Source organism: Gymnodraco acuticeps, unplaced genomic scaffold (genome assembly GCF_902827175.1).
Source record: "Gymnodraco acuticeps unplaced genomic scaffold, fGymAcu1.1, whole genome shotgun sequence".
NCBI lineage: Eukaryota > Metazoa > Chordata > Actinopteri > Perciformes > Bathydraconidae > Gymnodraco > Gymnodraco acuticeps.
The window spans coordinates 1,513,140-1,534,505 of NW_022991760.1; the positions used below are offsets into that span (position 1 = coordinate 1,513,140).

A 21,366-nucleotide genomic window follows, 5' to 3' on the forward strand; every position below is an offset into this window, starting at 1 on the left:
CATCCGATACTGCAGCCAATCACGTCGGTGACCTGCTTCACCAGCGTGTTTTCCACGCCCCGTTTCCTAGGCGACAGCCGTAAAGGGGCGGGGCCAGCGCGAGGACGCCTAATCTCGCCACCACACAGACTGAGAAAATGCATAGAGAGCCTATGGGCTGTGAGGGAGTGTATGGTAATCTGAATTACAGGGAAAAACCTTTATACTTTGTACACTTTTGTCACGTTAAATCGAAGGTGTTTAGTAGAACAAGATACACGTTAGTACAAACTTCACAAACTATGTGTACAAAAGGTTTCACAAACAGATAGAATGGTGGTGGCCATAGGCTTAAATCAGAGGTGGGAAAAAAGGACCTAGAGCAATATAGGCTAGCATTACTACAGTGTAAACAATACTTTAATTTGTAGTCAAGAAAAAGGACAGCATTATTCCAAAGTGTTTGTGTTGTTATTAATACAAAAATGTTTTGTAATAATGTTCTATCTCTGCAAAGTAACTAGTTACTAAAGCTGTAAAATAAATACAGTGGCATAACAAGTACAACATTTGCCCCCGAAATGGAATAAAAAAGTACCATAAAGTTAAAATACTCAAGTGAAGTACAAGTACCTCCAATTAGTACTTACTGTAAGTAGTAACTGAGTAAATAAACAAAGTTAAATTATTCTGTGTGAATGGAAATGTTTTGAGCAGGAAATCATGTTCCATAAGGAAATTATCAGAATAAGAAAGAGGTTTATTGTCAAGATCTTTTCACGTTTTCAGGAACTTGCCTTTGGTGTTTTGGTATATAAATCCAACAGAAATAAGGTCAAAGCCAATTCTGAATCTTTCTCTCTCATGCTACCTTTGTGTGGGGCTGGGTCAATAATATTTTGAGATTTAAATGGTCAAATAATTCTCTATCAGGAAAGAATATTCTGAGAATTAAAGACAAGTTGAATAATTCGCTATCATGTGTGTATTTCCTGTGTTACGTATAATGTATAACAAAGAATAAAGAATTCATTCTTTTAACTACTACTCCCAAAAAAGTACAGAAACAAAGTATTCACGTTAGTCTTCAAAGTTCTACAAAAAGTACATGTTGACATTTTTCTGGGACAGTGCTTGTTTCAGATGATTCGTGACGTGGGTCAGGTGAAACTATTGTTCATTAACTAATCTGCCAAAGGAATTGCACGTCAGAGATGTTGCCCTACCCTTTTCAAAGTCTGCCCAACATATCACAGGAAAGAACAATGGATTTACCCAAAATACTCTTTTAATCATTGTTTTTTTTTATCAAGCATTCCCGTACCAAATAATTAATCAATGAGTCTAAATAGAAATAGTTTTTCAGATGTATGTTTTTGTAGTGAGCTATTGTATAAACACATTATATACTGTGTATATCAACAAAAAAGTTTAAAAAGGAAAAACAATGTTTATATTTAGCTTACTTTTTTAAGATTAATATATCAAACTTCTATATGACACCACAACTATGTGGCACTATGAACTAAAACATATTAATTCGTACATTTTCATCCAAGAGGATTTTACCCTCTCTTGATAGACTCATGAATGCATCACTAATTATAAACTAGTGATAATATTATTCCAAAAATGTCCTTGGATGATAAATACTTACAGATGTGCAGGCCCTTTGGTCCATAACAGTGTCAATATATCCATCTGTAATGACAATAAGTGAGGCAAAAAACAAGTTAATAAAGTACAAATGCAATCGCAGGTTAAAATTAGCTGCAGAGAATGTTCAGGAGATCACAATAGAAAAAGTACATTATCCCACCTCTGATTGCCTAACATTAGCAGTTTGATATAACTCTTCACTATTTTACTATACTTAAGTTAATTAAAGTTTTTACTGACAATACTTTTGTAAACTCCTTGAGATTATGGCTGAGTACTTGAGTAAAGTCTGTAATTATACTACTTTTTACCTGAAAACCCTTTTTTAAATTGCAGAAAGTGTGTTTTTGTGATGTAATTTCTTTCCATATTTAGTGATTATTAATCCACAATGCCTGTAGTAAATGATTAACTGATAGTACTGTAGGACCTGACTGAGCATCTACTCGGAGTGACCTAGCATCAGTGGTATTGATAATAGCATAGTGGAAGAATATTTAGGAGTGGGCGGATCGATCCCAACATGTCGATACTTCCGATATTACGTTACGTTTCAAAATATCGATACTAGAGCCAATAGGATCGATACTTTTATACTTTTTTTCCCGTCTCCTCTACTCGTCAATTTCTTCAAAAAACTATGTGCAGACCAGCGCCATATAGATAGATTATATTATATCTTGGCTCTGGTGCAGACGAACTATGGAGTCAGATTTGGGTCAATATTCTAGCGCGTAAAACAAGCTACTCACGAGCGGAAAATGTGGTTTTACACGCGCATAAAATGACCCTCGCGCGCAGATTACACCCCCGCGAGCGGCTCTGCGCCCGCGAGCGACTCTGCGCTCGCTCGCGAGAGAGACAGCCCTCTTGCTCGCTCGCGGGAGTATCAGCCTCGCGGAGTCTGTCTACGCGCGCGTGAAAAGTTTCTGGCACTTTGGGGCGGAGCCATTGGACTTTGATTGACAGCTGCCAGGAAACCCGGAGTTGCCAGGTTTGATAAATGCCTGAACTACCAAGAGCCGAGGAGTGACGGTAGCAAAATCAGTTGGACGAGATTGAATGGTAAAGTTGTCCATACAAAACTATTATATTCGTAAAGTGTACAGCTTATATATATATATATATATATTGCATATATAAAACAATATATTTTTGAGTGGGCTGTATCTGTCGAAAATTGCATATATAAATATAATTGGTTGTAAAAAAAAAAAATGTATTTGCTTGATACAAAAGGACATTCTTTATAACCAATTGCTTTATTATCACGCATTTGTCATATTTGTATGCTAGAACTGTTGTATTCTTTTTGAAAAATAAAAAATAAATAGCTCACTTGTCATTCATTTGTATCCTTAATTATCCATCCAACACTGAAAAGGTGGTCCTTGTGAAGAATCTCATCACTATATTCCCTCAGCTGAAAGTCATTTACAACAATAGTTTGCTGAAGATTAAGTTTGTTTTAACCAAGGTATAAGGTTTTTTTAGGTGTGATTTTATGAATTATCTATTCTGTCAACATTTGATGAATTAGAAAAATATTAATATTTTTAAATGTTAACAATTATTTTCTTAATGACATATTGTGCTAATGAAATCCTTGTAAATAAATGTCCAATGAATGTATTCTTGCATTCGATTTTTTGAATAAAAACCATATCCACCACCTGGTACTTCCAGTAATCGTCATTGACACACAATGTGCAGATATAACACAATCAAATGTTAATTCTGGTTAAAGAAATATAACACAAAATGTGCAGAAATAACAAATGAGTGTGTTCATCTTGGTTACACATTTATGACACACAATGTGTAAAATGTGCACATTGTGTGTTAGGGGCATGTAACACATTTTGTGTGTAAAAATGATTTACACATAAATAAACACAACACGTGTTGTCCCTGAGCACACTCTGTACAGTAGGTGTGTTGAAATTCAACACATGTTGTGTCATTTTTGACACATCCCTTCTAAGAGTATACAGCAGAGCTAGCAATTTTCGACAGATACAGCCCACTCAAAAATATATTGTTTTATATAAAATTAATTTATATATATGCAATTTTCGACAGATACAGCCCACTCAAAAATATATTGTTTTATATAAATTTCATTAATTTATATATATATATATATTTATATATATATTAGCTGTACACTTTACGAATATAATAGTTGTTTATGGACAAATTTACCATTCAATCTCGTCCAACTGATTTTGCTACCGTCACTCCTCGGCTCTTGGTAGTTCAGGCATTTATCAAACCTGGCAACTCCGGGTTTCCTGGCAGCTGTCAATCAAAGTCCAGGCGCGCGTGAAAAGTTTCTGGCACTTTGGGGCGGAGCCACTGGACTTTGATTGACAGCTGCCAGGAAACCCGGGGTTGCCAGGTTTGATAAATGCCTGAACTGCCAAGAGCCGAGCAGTGACGGCAGCAAAATCAGTTGGACGAGATTGAATGGTAAAGTTGTCCATAAAAAACTATTATATTCGTAAAGTGTACAGCTAATATATATATATATATATATATATATATATATATATATGATTCTGTTTTCTTCAAGGTTGTGTCTTCCTGGTCGAATGTACTTATTGTAAGTCGCTTTGGATACAAGCGTCAGCTAAATGCAATGTAATGTAATGTAATATACATTAATTTGATATAAAACAATATATTTTTCAGTGGGCTGTGTACGCACCTAGATTTTGCTGCCGTCACTGCTCGGCTCTTGGTAGTTCAGGCATTTATCATACCTGGCAACCCCGGGTTTCCTGGCAGCTGTCAATCAAAGTCCAGTGGCTCCGCCCCAAAGTGCCAGAAACTTTTCACGCGCGCGTAGACAGACTCCGCGAGGCTGACACTCCCGCGAGCAAGCAAGAGGGCTGTCTCTCTCGCGAGCGAGCGAGCGCAGAGCCGCTCGCGGGGGTTTAATCTGCGCGCGAGGGTCATTTTATGCGCGTGTAAAAGCACATTTTCCGCTCGTGAGTAGCTTGTTTTACGCGCTAGAATATTGACCCAAATCTGACTCCATACAACACAATATGCGCTCTTTTCTTCTCCTCCCTCGAGGCTCGCGCACGCGCAGCGCGCTCCCTGCCTGATCGCCGATTATCAAACTGACTCACAGCAGCCAGCAGGGCAAGACAGCAGCAGCCAGCGACTCGCGAGTGCAACACACACACGCGCATGATGGCTGGAGAAATTTCACAACTGGTCATTCAAATTTAGCGAACTGTGATGTGTGCAAGAAGACAGTTCGCTACTCTGGCCACTTTGTATTGTTATTTTTCATGTTTGCATTTGTCTATAAAAACTGTCCTGTCGTTATTCATGAAAATTAATTCAGATGTAGTCTATTTATGATGCTTTCAGCTAAAAAAATCATGTAATGCACATAGGTCATGCAGCTCTCCCCTATATGAAAGTACATAAGACGCTTTTCATTAAAAAAGTATCGATATCGGTATCGGCGATACTGGCCCTGATATAATTGGTATCGGATCGAATCCAGATTTTGTGGTATCGCCCACCCCTACTTTACATAGTCTATGGAAAATATGCCTTTGTTCATTTTCGCGCCTCTGGGCCAGTACCGCTGTACCTCCCGCCTTTGTTTAGGTCTGATTTTTCTGAAGCAAAGGAACCAGAAAGAGAAGGCAAACATTTAGGACCAGAGAGACACAACAGACTTAAACCTGTCGTAAAGGTAACGTTTGTTATATTACAGCAACACCTTTTTTCAACATAAACGTTAGCTTAGTTAAAGATTGAGTAACCTAATTGTATGTCCTGCTAGCTTAGTGAGCTAGCTAACGACCTAACGTCACTTTATTAGCTAGGAAGGAAATGGTAATGTTAAGGTAACATTAGATGATTTACTGTTAAACACAATATGACCTTAGACATTTTACTTTCAAAGGTGTTGTTGAGTTTAGATATGGCACATGTGTTTTTCTAAAGTTATAGCTAAATTATAGCTAAGTGTCAGGTTCACAAAGTCTCAGAGCTGTAATGGTAAGGTAAATGTAACGTGTTTGGTCTGAAGTATGCTAAGCCTGTGAGACCATTTATTATGTATGTTCCAATTGTATAACATCATTTATCATATAACATTGGATATAGTGTTTTTCATACATTTGAGCTGTAAAGCCGCGGTTTTACTACTAACTTGTAGTCAATCTAACTGTTTCCACTTATCCAATACATTACGCTAAGAATTGAGCTGTCTCTTCATCCTTACATTAAGCAATACATTTCTGCCATACCAATACCATATGTAGGTACATTACAGCAGGAGTCAATGTACCTAATAAAATCCCATCAATGGTGTTAATAATAGATGTTGCTCTTCCAGTGTGTATTTGTGTTTCTTATCCAGATCCCACACATGGGGCTAGAAGAAGTTTATTTTAAGAAATGTTACTCAAGAGTTCACCATAAGTGCACAGGTAGTGATGCTTTCTGGATGTTGTTTGGAAAAGAAAGTACAGCTTTGTCAAAATCAGTTAATACTGTCCATGATTTACAATAAAGGCTTTTTCATTTACGGGATTATTGCGTGTCAGGTGGCAAAATAGATTTTGGATACTGCTGTGATCTCATCTGGCAGTCGTCAAATTAGTGATGATGATCATGGCATTTTTCAAATGATCAGGCTAAATTTAACCCGTTAATCAGTCTATATTGAGCCCAATGAAAGGCTATAATGAGCCTATCAGAGTAGAAGTAATTTGCACAAAACATGGACAGATGGAAACAAACATAATATGGTAACTCAGGCAAAGGCAGCACCAATACTTTAGACACTGGAGAACCTTTAACAGGAGAGAGACATTCCAATTGATTAAAAAGAGGGTTTGTTATTTTGGAAAAATGAAACATTAAGAAACAGCTTGGATGGATGCTGGCATCTTTTCCTTAATGCAATGCAGGGCTATTTGATTTTCAATTATAAACAGTTATTTGATTTGAAAATCAACTTTGAAAAACTTTTTCCAGCCTGACTATTTAATTTATTGTTTTGGTTGTGTGTGATTTAATTAATTTATTATAATTTAATTAATTTGTTATATTTATTATATATAATTTAATATTATTTCACATTTCATTTGCAATGTTGAATGTTCAATAAAACGTTATGTTTGAATAATCAAGTGGCAAATGCCATAGTAAGGATGGATGATAGGCTAACTTAAAAAAAATATATATATATATATATTGTTTTTTATTCTCAATGCCATGCGATCTACCCACAATACCTTTGCGATTGACGTATTGGGCACTGCCGTAGAGGATGCTATTGCAGTAGTCGTGATGTGATGAATCAGGGTTTCAGCAGCAGAGGAGGAGAGTGATGGGCGGAGACAGGCAATGTTTTTGAGGTGGAAAAAGGCGGTCCTGGTGATGTGATTGATGTGGTGGTTGAATTTGAGCTGACTGTCGAAGATGACTCCGAGGTTGCGGATGTGAGGGGGGGGGAGATAGAGTGTGGCTGTCAATGGTGAAGTTGAAATTCTGGATGGCTTTGGTACGGGATGGGGGGCTGATGATGATGATGTCTGATTTGGTACCGTTCAGTTGGAGATAGTTTGTTTGCATCCATGTTTTTATTTCTGAGAGACAGTTGGTGAGAGTGGAGTGTGTGTGTTGGGGGTGATGGTTTTTGTTGAGATATAAAGCTGGATGTCATCGGCGTAGCAGTGAAATTGATGGTTGTGGCGACGAATTATTTTGCCAAGGGGGAGCATGTAGAGGATGAAGAGGAGGGGGCCAAGCACCGAACCCTGGGGGACGCCTTGGGACAGAGGAGCAGTGGAGGAGGTGCAGTTGTTGATGTTGATAAACTGATGTCTGTCGGTGAGGTAGGATTTCAGCCAGGAGAGTGCAGTGTCGGTGATGTTGAGTGATGATTGGAGGAGGGACAGCAGGATGGCGTGGTTGATGGTGTCGAATGATGCGGTGAGGCCGAGGAGGATGAGGATGTTCAGGTTGCCGGAGTCAAAGGAGAGGAGGAGGTCGTTTGTGATTTTGAGAAGAGCTGTTTCGGTGCTGTGTTTTGATCGGAAACCGGATTGAAATGGCTCAAAGAGGTCATTGGAGCTGAGTTGGGATTTTAGTTGTGAGGCAATGACACGTTCAAGTATTTTTGACAGAAAGGGGAGATTTGAGATGGGCCGGAAGTTGGACATGTGAGTCCACACCCATTTTTGAGAATGGGTGTGATAGCAGCCAGTTTGAGAGAGGGGGGAACTGATCCAGATCTGAGGGAGGAGTTAATGATAGTGGCAATATGTAAGTAGAAAACATAATTCGTTTTTTGATCATTAGAGGGATTTGTTTACAATAATAAAATATATAGAATATCACTACACTAAGGGTTTTTATTGTATTAGAAAAGCAAATATGTAGAAAGCTCAAATGGCATATTGCTCAAATATTGTCTGCAGTTACATCAGGAACAGTGTTTGAACACCAGAAGCGCATGCACTTTAGACCCTTGCTGTTACTATAATGAATTTGATTTGTGTAGTCTATTGAACTGTTCCAGCCCATACAACAAATGTGTGTGTTATGTTATTGTTTTGTTTTTGTTATTCATTATTAATTAGTTTTTTGCATTTTGAAACTCAATTGGCTTGAAATATATTTAAATGACCACTGTCTTTTTGAAAGCGTGTTTATGAAAGCATTTCAGTGTCTACATTGGTCACTCCAGAAACAATCCACACAGTCATTCAACCAAATTCAAAGCTTTAACTTCGTTTAATGATCCTAGTTTTAAAACGTATTCAACTGAATGTTAGTCATGTAGTGTATTTCATAGAACAACGCTCTGTTTTTCAGGTGTGGAGGTGAGAGAAGAAGAAGTGCAGCGCATCCTGAACACAACATTCTGTTTCTCTCCACCAGGTGGGTGTGATGTTTCAGGTGCTGCAGCAGTTGATAGTTTTATAATTATGTTGTACTAATCTTTCCCTGTTGGTCCTCTAGTCCGTATTAAAGGTGAACAATCTGATCTCAACACAAATGTAGTCCTATTTATTTGACATTATTCTTATTATTATTATTATCATATTGACCTTTTTCAGAATAACACATTATATTATATGATTAATTTAAACAGTTGACAAAGAACAAAACATTAATATACTACACAAATATAACAGAGTTCGGCAATACAAAACCTTCATACAAAATAATATTGTACAACACCATGTACTGAGTACAATACATTATCAAACAAACAAAATGTATTTGATATTATGGTAATGGAGAATAATAAGCCTTAAGATTAACACAACAGACATGCATAGTTCTCTTTAGGTAATTCAGTCCATGGGCAGTTTGTATGTAATCAGTTTAAATATCTAATACATTTTTTAACAATTTAGCAAAACATTTTTAACCGGCATTAATTGTGTTTGCAAATATACATCTGTAACTGACTTGCCTCAGCAATAACACCGAGAGGTGGTCCAAAAGCTAAACACTTAAAGAGCCTGTGACACGAGTTTCCCCCATCATCCAAACCATCAATTTGAGTAAATATTGTCCCCTTGAAAACCGTTACTGAACTGATTTTGGATATTTGTACTTTGATAACCATTAATCTGCCTTCAATGTTGACAATTTTCTGGATCTTCTCGGGGATTCTTCAAGTCCCGCCAAATTATGTGTGACGTCATTGCGGGCACCGTTCAGGATCCCAGCATCTGCATGTAAACGCACGATGGCGCACACAGCAGCAAGCTCAGACAGCGATGACAGTTTAATTTTGAACGTGTCTGAGAGCTCATATGAAGCTGAAGGATCGGTTTATGTTGTATCTGATAGAAGTTTAGGAATTAGGTGCGTCAATATGGGCGATCATACGGTCATGTAGCCAGTGGTGGAATGGGACTAAACATCAGCCCGGGACTGTCGACCGGCCCACTTCGGTACCGCTAGTGTCACAGGCTCTTTAAAGGAAATGCAGTGGGGGAATTCAGTCTTTCTTTACTTCATACCTATGATGATATAACAGTTTCTCAGAGACTACCCAGGCAGTGAGTATCCTGTGCTAACCATAAACAGGAGATCTTTTGTTGTTTCACACTAGCAAACAGGACTCCAAAAGCTGCTGATATATAGACACATATTTTAATATGATCATGGAATTGTAAAGAGTTAAAAAGAGACTGTCCTCACCAAAGATATGACAGCCGATGTTTTACTTTTCTATCGTTTTCTCTTCTGGCGGCCATGTGAATGATGAGTCTTATCCTAATTCCAGGAGTTAAAGCAGAAGTAACATGATGTTATAATGCCGCAAAACCTCTGCTGAAAGAGTTGAGAGAATGGATGGAAACAAAAAACATATTGAGCGCTGCTAAACATCTCCCACCAACAGTCATTTAACAATCACCACCACCAATGTCAACTATCCTAAGTAAATAAGGTTGTACGTCACCAACATCACATGCATCCTTTCTGAAGGTCAGATTAATAGAATTTTGAGGACAATCGTAGTGACGTGTAGTTCTTAGTTTAGAACATTTCTTGCTCTGTCTTTAAAGTGCTGAATCCTTTTTTGGTTTGGGCAGAATAGTCCATGAGCAGAAGCACCTTCAAAGTTTCGTTATCTGACTGTCACATGTGTTTCTTTTCCAGAGACATTGTGGAGATGTTTGACGGCTGCAATCAGGAGATTGAGATGAACGGAGACGAATCACCAGATGATGACTCTCAGAGCTTGTTGCGTGATCTTAATGTCTTCAAAAGCATAGGGGCAGCTGAGGACATGGAGGTCACCAATGCAGATGCACAATTTGGCAGCAAAGAGCAGGGAAAGAAAGTGGAGAGGGAGATAAATGGACCCAAACCACCGGTGCCAGGGACTTCCAGCTGTGCTCAGACTGCTGCAGGCAGCCAATCATGTCATTGTGAGTGAGAAGACATCTTGAACATAGAAAACTGGCCTTATTTTATAAGATCCTTCTAACGTTTCAATAAGAATCACAATCAGAAATCGTTCATTCGTCCCACATGTACAATGTTACGGCAAAGTGCAGGCAAACAAAATGTGTAGAATAACATTAAATGAAGAGGAAAGCACATGTTAAAAAAAATAAAAATCAAATAAGTACAAGTCCATTATAAAAACAAAAAGTATCATTATTATGAAAGTGAACATAGTAAAAGTGCAGCAGCAGCTGTTAAGAACTCAGGCACTTAGGAGGTAGGACCCAATTGCACGACCCGGGAGACAGAGGTAAAGTATTGGTAAGATACTTTATTTTCCAAAACAAAAAGCAAGATGAGCAAAAAATGGTCTAACTAATCTCAGATTGAGATGACAAAAAACTGAGGACAAAATGATAATCGCTCACGTGGTGAGGAACAAAACTTTTCTTTGAGCACAAAAGAGCATCGACCTGACCATGACAAGAAACAAGGAGCATAGACCTGACCAAGGCAAAAGACAAGGAGCATAGACCTGACCAAGGCAAAAGACAAGGAGCATAGACCTGACCAAGGCAAAAGACAAGGAGCATAGACCTGACCAAGGCAAAAGACAAGGAGCATAGACCTGACCAAGGCAAAAGACAAGGAGCATAGACCTGACCATGACAAGAAACAAGGAGCATAGACCTGACCAAGGCAAAAGACAAGGAGCATAGACCTGACCATGACAAGAAACAAGGAGCATAGACCTGACCAAGGCAAAAGACAAGGAGCATAGACCTGACCAAGGCAAAAGACAAGGAGCATAGACCTGACCATGACAAGAAACAAGGAGCATAGACCTGACCAAGGCAAAAGACAAGGAGCATAGACCTGACCATGACAAGCAACAAGGAGCATAGACCTGACCATGACAAGAAACAAGGAGCATAGACCTGACCATGACAAGAAACAAGGAGCATAGACCTGACCATGACAAGAAACAAGGAGCATAGACCTGACCATGACAAGAAACAAGGAGCATAGACCTGACCATGACAAGAAACAAGGAGCATAGACCTGACCATGACAAGAAACAAGGAGCATAGACCTGACCATGACAAGAAACAAGGAGCATAGACCTGACCATGACAAGAAACAAGGAGCATAGACCTGACCAAGACAAGAAACAAGGAGCATAGACCTGACCATGACAAGAAACAAGGAGCATAGACCTGACCATGACAAGAAACAAGGAGCATAGACCTGACCATGACAAGAAACAAGGAGCATAGACCTGACCATGACAAGAAACAAGGAGCATAGACCTGACCATGACAAGAAACAAGGAGCATAGACCTGACCATGACAAGAAACAAGGAGCATAGACCCTGACCATGACAAGAAACAAGGAGCATAGACCTGACCATGACAAGAAACAAGGAGCATAGACCCAGACCATGACAAGAAACAAGGAGCATAGACCTGACCATGACAAGAAACAAGGAGCATAGACCTGACCATGACAAGAAACAAGGAGCATAGACCTGACCATGACAAGAAACAAGGAGCATAGACCTGACCAAGGCAAGAAACAAGGAGCATAGACCTGACCATGACAAGAAACAAGGAGCATAGACCTGACCATGACAAGAAACAAGGAGCATAGACCTGACCAAGGCAAAAGACAAGGAGCATAGACCTGACCATGACAAGAAACAAGGAGCATAGACCTGACCAAGACAAAAGACAAGGAGCATAGACCTGACCATGACAAGCAACAAGGAGCATAGACCTGACCATGACAAGAAACAAGGAGCATAGACCTGACCATGACAAGAAACAAGGAGCATAGACCTGACCATGACAAGAAACAAGGAGCATAGACCTGACCATGACAAGAAACAAGGAGCATAGACCTGACCATGACAAGAAACAAGGAGCATAGACCTGACCATGACAAGAAACAAGGAGCATAGACCTGACCATGACAAGAAACAAGGAGCATAGACCTGACCATGACAAGAAACAAGGAGCATAGACCTGACCATGACAAGAAACAAGCAGCATAGACCTGACCATGACAATAGACAAAAACGAACTGACACTGAACACTGGGAGACAGGGGAATTTAAACACAGGGTAACTAGACACAGGTGGGAACAATCAGGGGCGGGGCTGACGCTGATGAGCACAGGAGACACAGAAGGGGTGACAGGTGAAAACAATTAGGAAATTAGACACACCAGGGAAACTAACGACAGACAGGAAAACACAGGGAAAAGAGCAGACAATATACAGGGAGGAAAACATGACAAGGAGAAAAGCAAAACACCCACTACCAGACACACAAAACTAAAAACGTGACACAACACAAGAATCGTGACAGCAGCCAGTGATAACAATAATTCATTGTAAAATAAAAGTGTATATAGCGCATACTATTACATGAACAAACTGTTATTGTGATTATGAAATATTTTACATTATGATACACAAATATTGAAATAAGAATAGAAACAAATAATAAATTACATTGGCAATAAAATAGAACAAAGTACATTTACAACACCGAACAAAGATATCTATGATTATTATACATATGTGTGTATATCTAGATACACATGATGTATATATATTTGTAAATACTACATTTTAGTTATTACTGTTATAACCTTTAATACCAATATAAATGATTATAGTTTAAATAGAAAACATAGTGGGTATAAGCATGTGGTCTGTTTAACAGAAAGCTGCTCTGTACGTGGTGGTACGTCAGCAAACACTTCTTCACTGATTGCCGCATGGCAGCAGTGTAAACAGGCGATATATGTCCTAATAACATATAAACATTGTGATTGAAATAACTTATTGGCCTTGATTCGTCATGTTTTATCGTCGTTTGTTTCTATATCTAAATTGTATTCATCTTCAAAGCAGCAAAGATCTCAAAGAAAGTGAGAAGCTTAAACAAGAAGCAACTGAACAAGAAAGATTCAATGGGAGAGACTATTCTGCACAAGGCATGCAGAAGGAGAGATCTGGCTGAGGTCAGGGCGCTCATTGAAGCGGGGATCAACGTCAACACAAAGGATAATGCAGGTTTGTCACAGCTTGGACACCTAATCACTTCTATATTCTGATATATGTGTTACTCTAATGAGTACATGTTCATTGACAGGCTGGACAGCTCTCCATGAGGCTGCTTTTGTTGGTGATAATGCAGTGGCTGAGGAGCTGTTGAAGGCTGGAGCTGATGTAAATGCTAGAAGCGATGATGGGATCAGCCCACTGCATGATGCTGTTTCCGGTGAACACTACCAGGTGAGGAAGAAACTAGAGTGCAGCTTTTGGTCACACATTCCACATAGAGGAACAAAGTCCTAGCATCAGTCTCTGACTAGATTCTGCTCTCACTGGCATTGGTCAAATTTGGCACTTGGTGAAAGAATTGAGCAACTAATGAAACTTTCTTTTCTTATGTTTGCCTCTTTTCTCTTTCTTTTCTTCTGGGATCAACAGGTTAGATTTGCTTTTGTTCCAGCAATGTCTGGACCGGACCGATTGACATTACAGCCTCTGTCCAAAACAAAGACAATCCCATCTTGATCATTTAGTTTTAGGGCTGGATGTTAAGCCAATTTTGTTATACAGCATATTGCATCAGCTGTGGTTTTAAATGATGTCAATCCCTGAGTTTTCTTATAATTAGAACGGCTGCTATTTATCACCCTGCCTCCATTAATCAAAAGAGCGTTTTTTTACCCAAAAGCTATAGGAGGTTCCAATTCCTGATATTGTGGAATGTATGTGTGTGTGTGTGTGTGTGTGTGTGTGTGTAGGTAATGACGCTTCTCCTCCAGCATGGGTCAAACAGCAGTCACAGGCAGATGGGGGGCCTCAGTGCAATGGACATGGCGATGGAGGAGAAAATGCAAGAGCTGCTCTCTCTCGGAATGTCTTCTGTGATACGTGAGCAGCCTTGTCAGGGCCCTGCACAGTACAGAAAACCAGGTGAGCAACCTTACATTACATTTCCATTCTCTTACACATACCACTGTGTACTTCACAACTCTCTGTGGAGCAAATGTGATGCCCATTGTTGGGCAACAAAACACACAGTAACTTTGTGTGTTTTTACTGACTAGTCATGATAACATCATTCTTTCAATTTGTGGATATGCCTGTCGCGAATCGCGATAACTAAAAAAGGAACTCGATAACTTTTCTGAGCTCGATAAATTGCCGTTTACATGCGTGTTTGTTTACATAAGGATGTGACCAGCATTTTAGCCAGGCACACTGTGTCTGCCGGCCACTCTACCGGCCAGGCGCGCTGTGGCTGCCGGTAGAGTGGCCGGCAGACACAGCGCGCCGGGCCGGCAGAGACCACTCTACCGGCCCGGCGCGCTGTGGCTGCCGGTAGAGTGGCCGGCAGACACAGCGCGCCGGGCCGGCAGAGACCACTCTACCGGCCCGGCTTGCTGTGGCTGCCGGTAGAGTGGCCGGCAGACACAGCGCGCCGGGCCGGCAGAGACCACTCTACCGGCCCGGCGCGCTGTGGCTGCCGGTAGAGTGGCCGGCAGACACAGCGCGCCGGGCCGGCAGAGACCACTCTACCGGCCCGGCGCACTGTGATGGGCGGGGCTCACACACAGCCAGGTCAGGACACTCCGCATGCAACAGTGTGTAGCAGCCAAATGAATAATATAGAGACAAGCAGGAGACAACGTGTGACTTACTCGAGGGGAATATGAAGTTAAATGGAATTGGTTGCAAAACCTAATTCCACATCTCCGGTGTGGGAATATTTTGGATTTAAGCCAAATCAACGAGGCGAACCTACGGACTGAATGAGCCAGGTGGTGTGTCGCATTTGTTTAAAAAAGGTAGCAACAAAAGCTAGCAATACGACCAACCTTAAACTGCACCTGAAACACAACCTACCCATTCCGTGTTCCCAGCTGGGAGCAAACAAGGCAGCTGGAGATGGAGAGCCCCCACCTTCCCGACTTACTTTATTTTTTAAAAACATTTTTTACTACTGCATTTTCACAAATGCAATTGCGTGTTTTGGCCACAAGAGAGCTCTGTTTTCCAGCCTGAGTCTATTTAATTTATTGTTTTGGTTGTGTGTGATTTATTTAATACATTTTTTATTATTTAATTGATTTGTTTTATTTATTATATATCATTTATATATTTAAATATTATTTCACATTTCAATGCAATGTTGAATGTTCAATAAAAAGGGATGTACTTGAATTATTATTATATATTATCATTATGTCAGTGGTCTGAAATGGTATTACAACGGTGCCGACAATATTATCGTTTATCGCAATAATTTCCGGGAAAATGTATCATCCAAGAAAATTAATGATTGTGACAGGCTTATTTGTGGATCTCTTTAGCTGGAATCTTTTGAAGTGTCAAATGTGCCCCCCATCTACATGACAACAATAATGTATGTTAATGTGAGCTGTTCAGAAATCCTGAGATTTAAGGCTTGCACAAAACGAAAAAATTAGTGTCAGTAATATGTACTGACAATAATTTGCTAGTGTATTATTATGATAACTTGCAGAGTTTATAAAGTATCAAAAGTTGTAACCAACAAACTTGTTTTCTATTATATACAGTTGAAGTTAAAGCTGATTTCACTGCAGGGTGCCCTTAATTCTGATCAGTGAGCACATTTTAAAGCAAGTCCAAACTGTTTTAACTATGTTTACTATACTTAAAGTTGTTCACACTAACTACAAAATATAACGTTTTCCCACAAATTGATTTTTTTTCTGCGAATAATGTTCAAATTCAATTTATTGCATGGTACAAGTTAACAAAGCCTTAAGACTTGTGATTTATTTCAGTTGTGGTTTAAAGCTGAAGTTTCTTTCAGCTGAAATGTCTTCTGAGGCTCCGTGCCACAACAGCATCTCTGCCAGCTGCAGTAAAGCATTAAGTGTACGAAACAAGGAGCATAGACCTGACCATGACAAGAAACAAGGAGCATAGACCTGACCAAGGCAAGAAACAAGGAGCATAGACCCTGACCATGACAAGAAACAAGGAGCATAGACCTGACCATGACAAAAACAAGTGAGCATAGACATGACCATGACAAGAAACAAGGAGCATAGACCTGACCATGACAAGGAAACAAGGAGCATAGACATGTGACCATGATCAAAGAACAAGGAGCATAGACCTGACCATCGACAAGAAACAAGGAGCACTAGACCTGGACCATGACAAGAAACAAGGAGCATAGACCTGACCATGACAAGAAACAAGGAGCATAGACCTGACCATGACAAGAAACAAGGAGCATAGACCTGACCAAGACAAGAAACAAGGAGCATAGACCTGACCATGACAAGAACAAGGAGCATAGACCGACCATGACAAGAAACAAGGAGCATAGACCTGACCATGACAAGAAACAGACATAGACCTGACCATGACAAGAAACAAGGAGCATAGACCTGACCATGACAAAAACAAGGAGCATAGACCTGACCATGAAAGAAACAAGGAGCAAGACCTGACCATGACAAGAACAAGGAGCATAGACCTGACCAAGGCAAGAAACAAGGAGCATAGACCTGACCATGACAAGAAACAAGAGCATAGACCTGACATGACAAGAAACAAGGAGCATAGACCTGACCAAGGCAAAAGACAAGGAGCATAGACCTGACCATGACAAGAACAAGGAGCATAGACCTGACCAAGGCAAAAGACAAGGAGCATAGACCTGACCATGACAAGCAACAAGGAGCATAGACCTGACCATGACAAGAAACAAGGAGCATAGACCTGACCATGACAAGAAACAAGGAGCATAGACCTGACCATGACGAAGAAACAAGGAGCATAGACCTGACCATGACAAGAAACAGGAGCATAGACCTGACCAAGGCAAGAAACAAGGAGCATAGACCTGACCATGACAAGAAACAAGGAGCATAGACCTGACCATGACAAGAACAAGGAGCATAGACCTGACCATGACAAGAAACAAGGAGCATAGACCTGACCATGACAAGAAACAAGGAGCATAGACCTGACCATGACAAGAAACAAGGAGCATAGACCTGACCATGACAAGAAACAAGAGCATAGACCTGACCATGACAGAAACACGGAGCATAGACCTGACCAAGGCAAGAAACAAGGAGCATAGACCTGACCATGACAAGACACAAGGAGCATAGACCTGACCATGACAAGAAACAAGGAGCATAGACCTGACCAAGGCAAGAAAACAAGGAGCATAGACCTGACCATGACAAGAAACAAGGAGCATAGACCTGACCATGACAAGAAACAGAGCATAGACCTGACCAAGGCAAGAAACAAGGAGCATAGACCTGACCAAGGCAAGAAACAGGAGCATAGACCTGACCATGACAAGAACAAGGAGCATAGACCTGACCATGACAAGAAACAAGGAGCATAGACCTGACCATGACAAGAAACAAGAGCATAGACCTGACCATGACAAGAACAAGGAGCATAGACCTGACATGACAAGAAACAAGGAGCATAGACCTGACCATGACAAGAAACAAGGAGCATAGACCTGACCATGACAAGAAACAAGGAGCATAGACCTGACCATGACAAGAAACAAGGAGCATAGACCTGACCAAGGCAAGAACAAGGAGCATAGACCTGACCAGGCAAGAAACAAGGAGCATAGACCTGACCATGACAAGAAACAAGGAGCATAGACCTGACCATGACAAGAAACAAGGAGCATAGACCTGACCAAGGCAAGAAACAAGGAGCATAGACCTGACCATGACAAGAAACAAGGAGCATAGACCTGACCATGACAAGAAACAAGGAGCATAGACCTGACCATGACAAGAAACAAGGAGCATAGACCTGACCATGACAAAAACAAGGAGCATAGACCTGACCATGACAAGAAACAAGGAGCATAGACCTGACCATGACAAGAAACAAGGAGCATAGACCTGACCATGACAAGAAACAAGGAGCATAACCTGACCATGACAAGAAACAAGGAGCATAGACCTGACCAAGGCAGAAACAAGGAGCATAGACCTGACCATGACAAGAAACAAGGAGCATAGACCTGACCATGACAAGAAACAAGGAGCATAGACCTGACCATGACAAGAAACAAGGAGCATAGACCTGACCATGACAAGAAACAAGGAGCATAGACCTACCATGACAAGAAAAAGGAGCATACCTGACCATGACAAAACAAGGAGCATAGACCTGACCATGACAAGAAAACAAGGAGCATAGACCTGACCAAGGCAAGAAACAAGGAGCATAGACCTGACCATGACAAGAAACAAGGAGCATAGACCTGACCATGACAAGAAACAAGGAGCATAGACCTGACCAAGGCAAAAGACAAGGAGCATAGACCTGACCATGACAAGAAACAAGGAGCATAGACCTGACCAAGGCAAAAGACAAGGAGCATAGACCTGACCATGACAAGCAACAAGGAGCATAGACCTGACCATGACAAGAAACAAGGAGCATAGACCTGACCATGACAAGAAACAAGGAGCATAGACCTGACCATGACAAGAAACAAGGAGCATAGACCTGACCAAGGCAAGAAACAAGGAGCATAGACCTGACCATGACAAGAAACAAGGAGCATAGACCTGACCATGACAAGAAACAAGGAGCATAGACCTGACCATGACAAGAAACAAGGAGCATAGACCTGACCATGACAAGAAACAAGGAGCATAGACCTGACCATGACAAGAAACAAGGAGCATAGACCTGACCATGACAAGAAACAAGGAGCATAGACCTGACCATGACAAGAAACAAGGAGCATAGACCTGACCAAGGCAAGAAACAGGAGCATAGACCTGACCATGACAAGAACAAGGAGCATAGACCTGACCATGACAAGAAACAAGGAGCATAGACCTGACCAAGGCAAGAAACAAGGAGCATAGACCTGACCATGACAAGAAACAAGGAGCATAGACCTGACCATGACAAGAAACAAGGAGCATAGACCTGACCAAGGCAAGAAACAAGGAGCATAGACCTGACCAAGGCAAGAAACAAGGAGCATAGACCTGACCATGACAAGAAACAAGGAGCATAGACCTGACCATGACAAGAAACAAGGAGCATATAGACCTGACCATGACAAGAAACAAGGAGCATAGACCTGACCATGACAAGAAACAAGGAGCATAGACCTGACCATGACAAGAAACAAGGAGCATAGACCTGACCATGACAAGAAACAAGGAGCATAGACCTGACCATGACAAGAAACAAGGAGCATAGACCTGACCATGACAAGAAAACAAGGAGCATAGACCTGACCAAGGCAAGAAACAAGGAGCATAGACCTGACCATGACAAGAAACAATGGCATAGAACCTGACCTGACATACAGAAACAAGGAGCATAGACCTGACCATGACAAGAAACAGGAGCATAGACCTGACCATGACAAGAAACAAGAGCATATACCTGACCATGACAAGAAACAAGGAGCATAGACCTGACCATGACAAGAAACAGCAGCATAGACCTGACCATGACAATAGACAAAACGAACTGACACTGGAACACTGGGAGACAGGGGAATTTAAACACAGGGTAACTAGACACAGGTGGAACAATCAGGGGCGGGGCTGACGCTGATGACACAGGAGACACAGAAGGGGTGACAGGTGAAAACAATTAGGAAATTAGACACACCAGGGAAACTAACGACAGACAGGAAAACACAGGGAAAAGAGCAGACTATACAGGAGGAAAACATGACAAGAGAAAAGCAAAACACCACCACTAACCAGACACACAAAACTAAAAACGTGACACAACACAAATCGTGACAGCAGCCAGTGAATACAATAATTCATTGTAAAATAAAGTGTATATAGCGCATACTATTACATGAACAAACTGTTATTGTGATTATGAAATATTTTACATTATGATACACAAAATATTGAAATAAGAATAGAAACAAATAATAAAATTACATTGGCAATAAAATAGAACAAAGTACATTTACAAACCCCGAACAAAAGATATCTATGATTATGATACATATGTGTGTATATCTAGATAACACATGATGTATATATATTGTGTAATACTACATTTTAGTTATTACTGTTATAACCTTTAATACCAATATAATGATTATAGTTTAAATAGAAAAACATAGTGGGGTATAAGCATGTGGGTCTGTTTAACAGAAAGCTGCTCTGTACGTGGTGGTACGTCAGCAAACAACTTCTTCACTGATTGCCGCATGGCAGCAGTGTAAACAGGCGATATATGTCCTAATACATATAACATTGTGATTGAAATAACTTATTGGCCTTGATTCGTCATGTTTTATCGTCGTTTTGTTTCTATATCTAAATTGTATTCATCTTCAAGCAGCAAAGATCTCAAAGAAAGTGAGAAGCTTAAACAAGAAGCAACTCACAAGAAAGATTCAATAGGGAGACTATTCTGCACAAGGCATGCAGAAGGAGAGATCTGGCTGAGGTCAGGCGCTCATTGAAGCGGGGATCAACGTCAACACAAAGGATAATGCAGGTTTGTCACAGCTTGGACACCTAATCACTTCTATATTCTGATATATGTGTTACTCTAATGATACATGTTCATTGACAGGCTGGACAGCTCTCCATGAGGCTGCTTTTGTTGGTGATAATGCAGTGGCTGAGAGCTGTTGAAGGCTGGAGCTGATGTAAATGCTAGAAGCGATGATGGGATCAGCCCACTGCATGATGCTGTTTCCGG

The 21,366-nt window shown here is 40.5% G+C and overlaps 1 protein-coding gene across 1 annotated transcript in view; it reads left to right on the plus strand.

The window, feature by feature from the left end:
• The first annotated feature begins 7,933 nt into the window (after positions 1 to 7,933).
• Positions 7,934 to 21,366, plus strand: part of LOC117534983 (ankyrin repeat domain-containing protein 31-like) — a 30,905-nt gene continuing 17,472 nt past the window's right edge. Inside the window, exons 1-6 of the mRNA XM_034199279.1 lie at positions 7,934 to 7,941; positions 8,494 to 8,559; positions 10,300 to 10,571; positions 13,510 to 13,674; positions 13,754 to 13,896; positions 14,415 to 14,586. Of these exons, the coding sequence (XP_034055170.1) occupies positions 7,940 to 7,941; positions 8,494 to 8,559; positions 10,300 to 10,571; positions 13,510 to 13,674; positions 13,754 to 13,896; positions 14,415 to 14,586 (820 nt within the window). The 5' untranslated portion in view covers positions 7,934 to 7,939. The remainder of the gene's footprint in view (positions 7,942 to 8,493; positions 8,560 to 10,299; positions 10,572 to 13,509; positions 13,675 to 13,753; positions 13,897 to 14,414; positions 14,587 to 21,366) is intronic.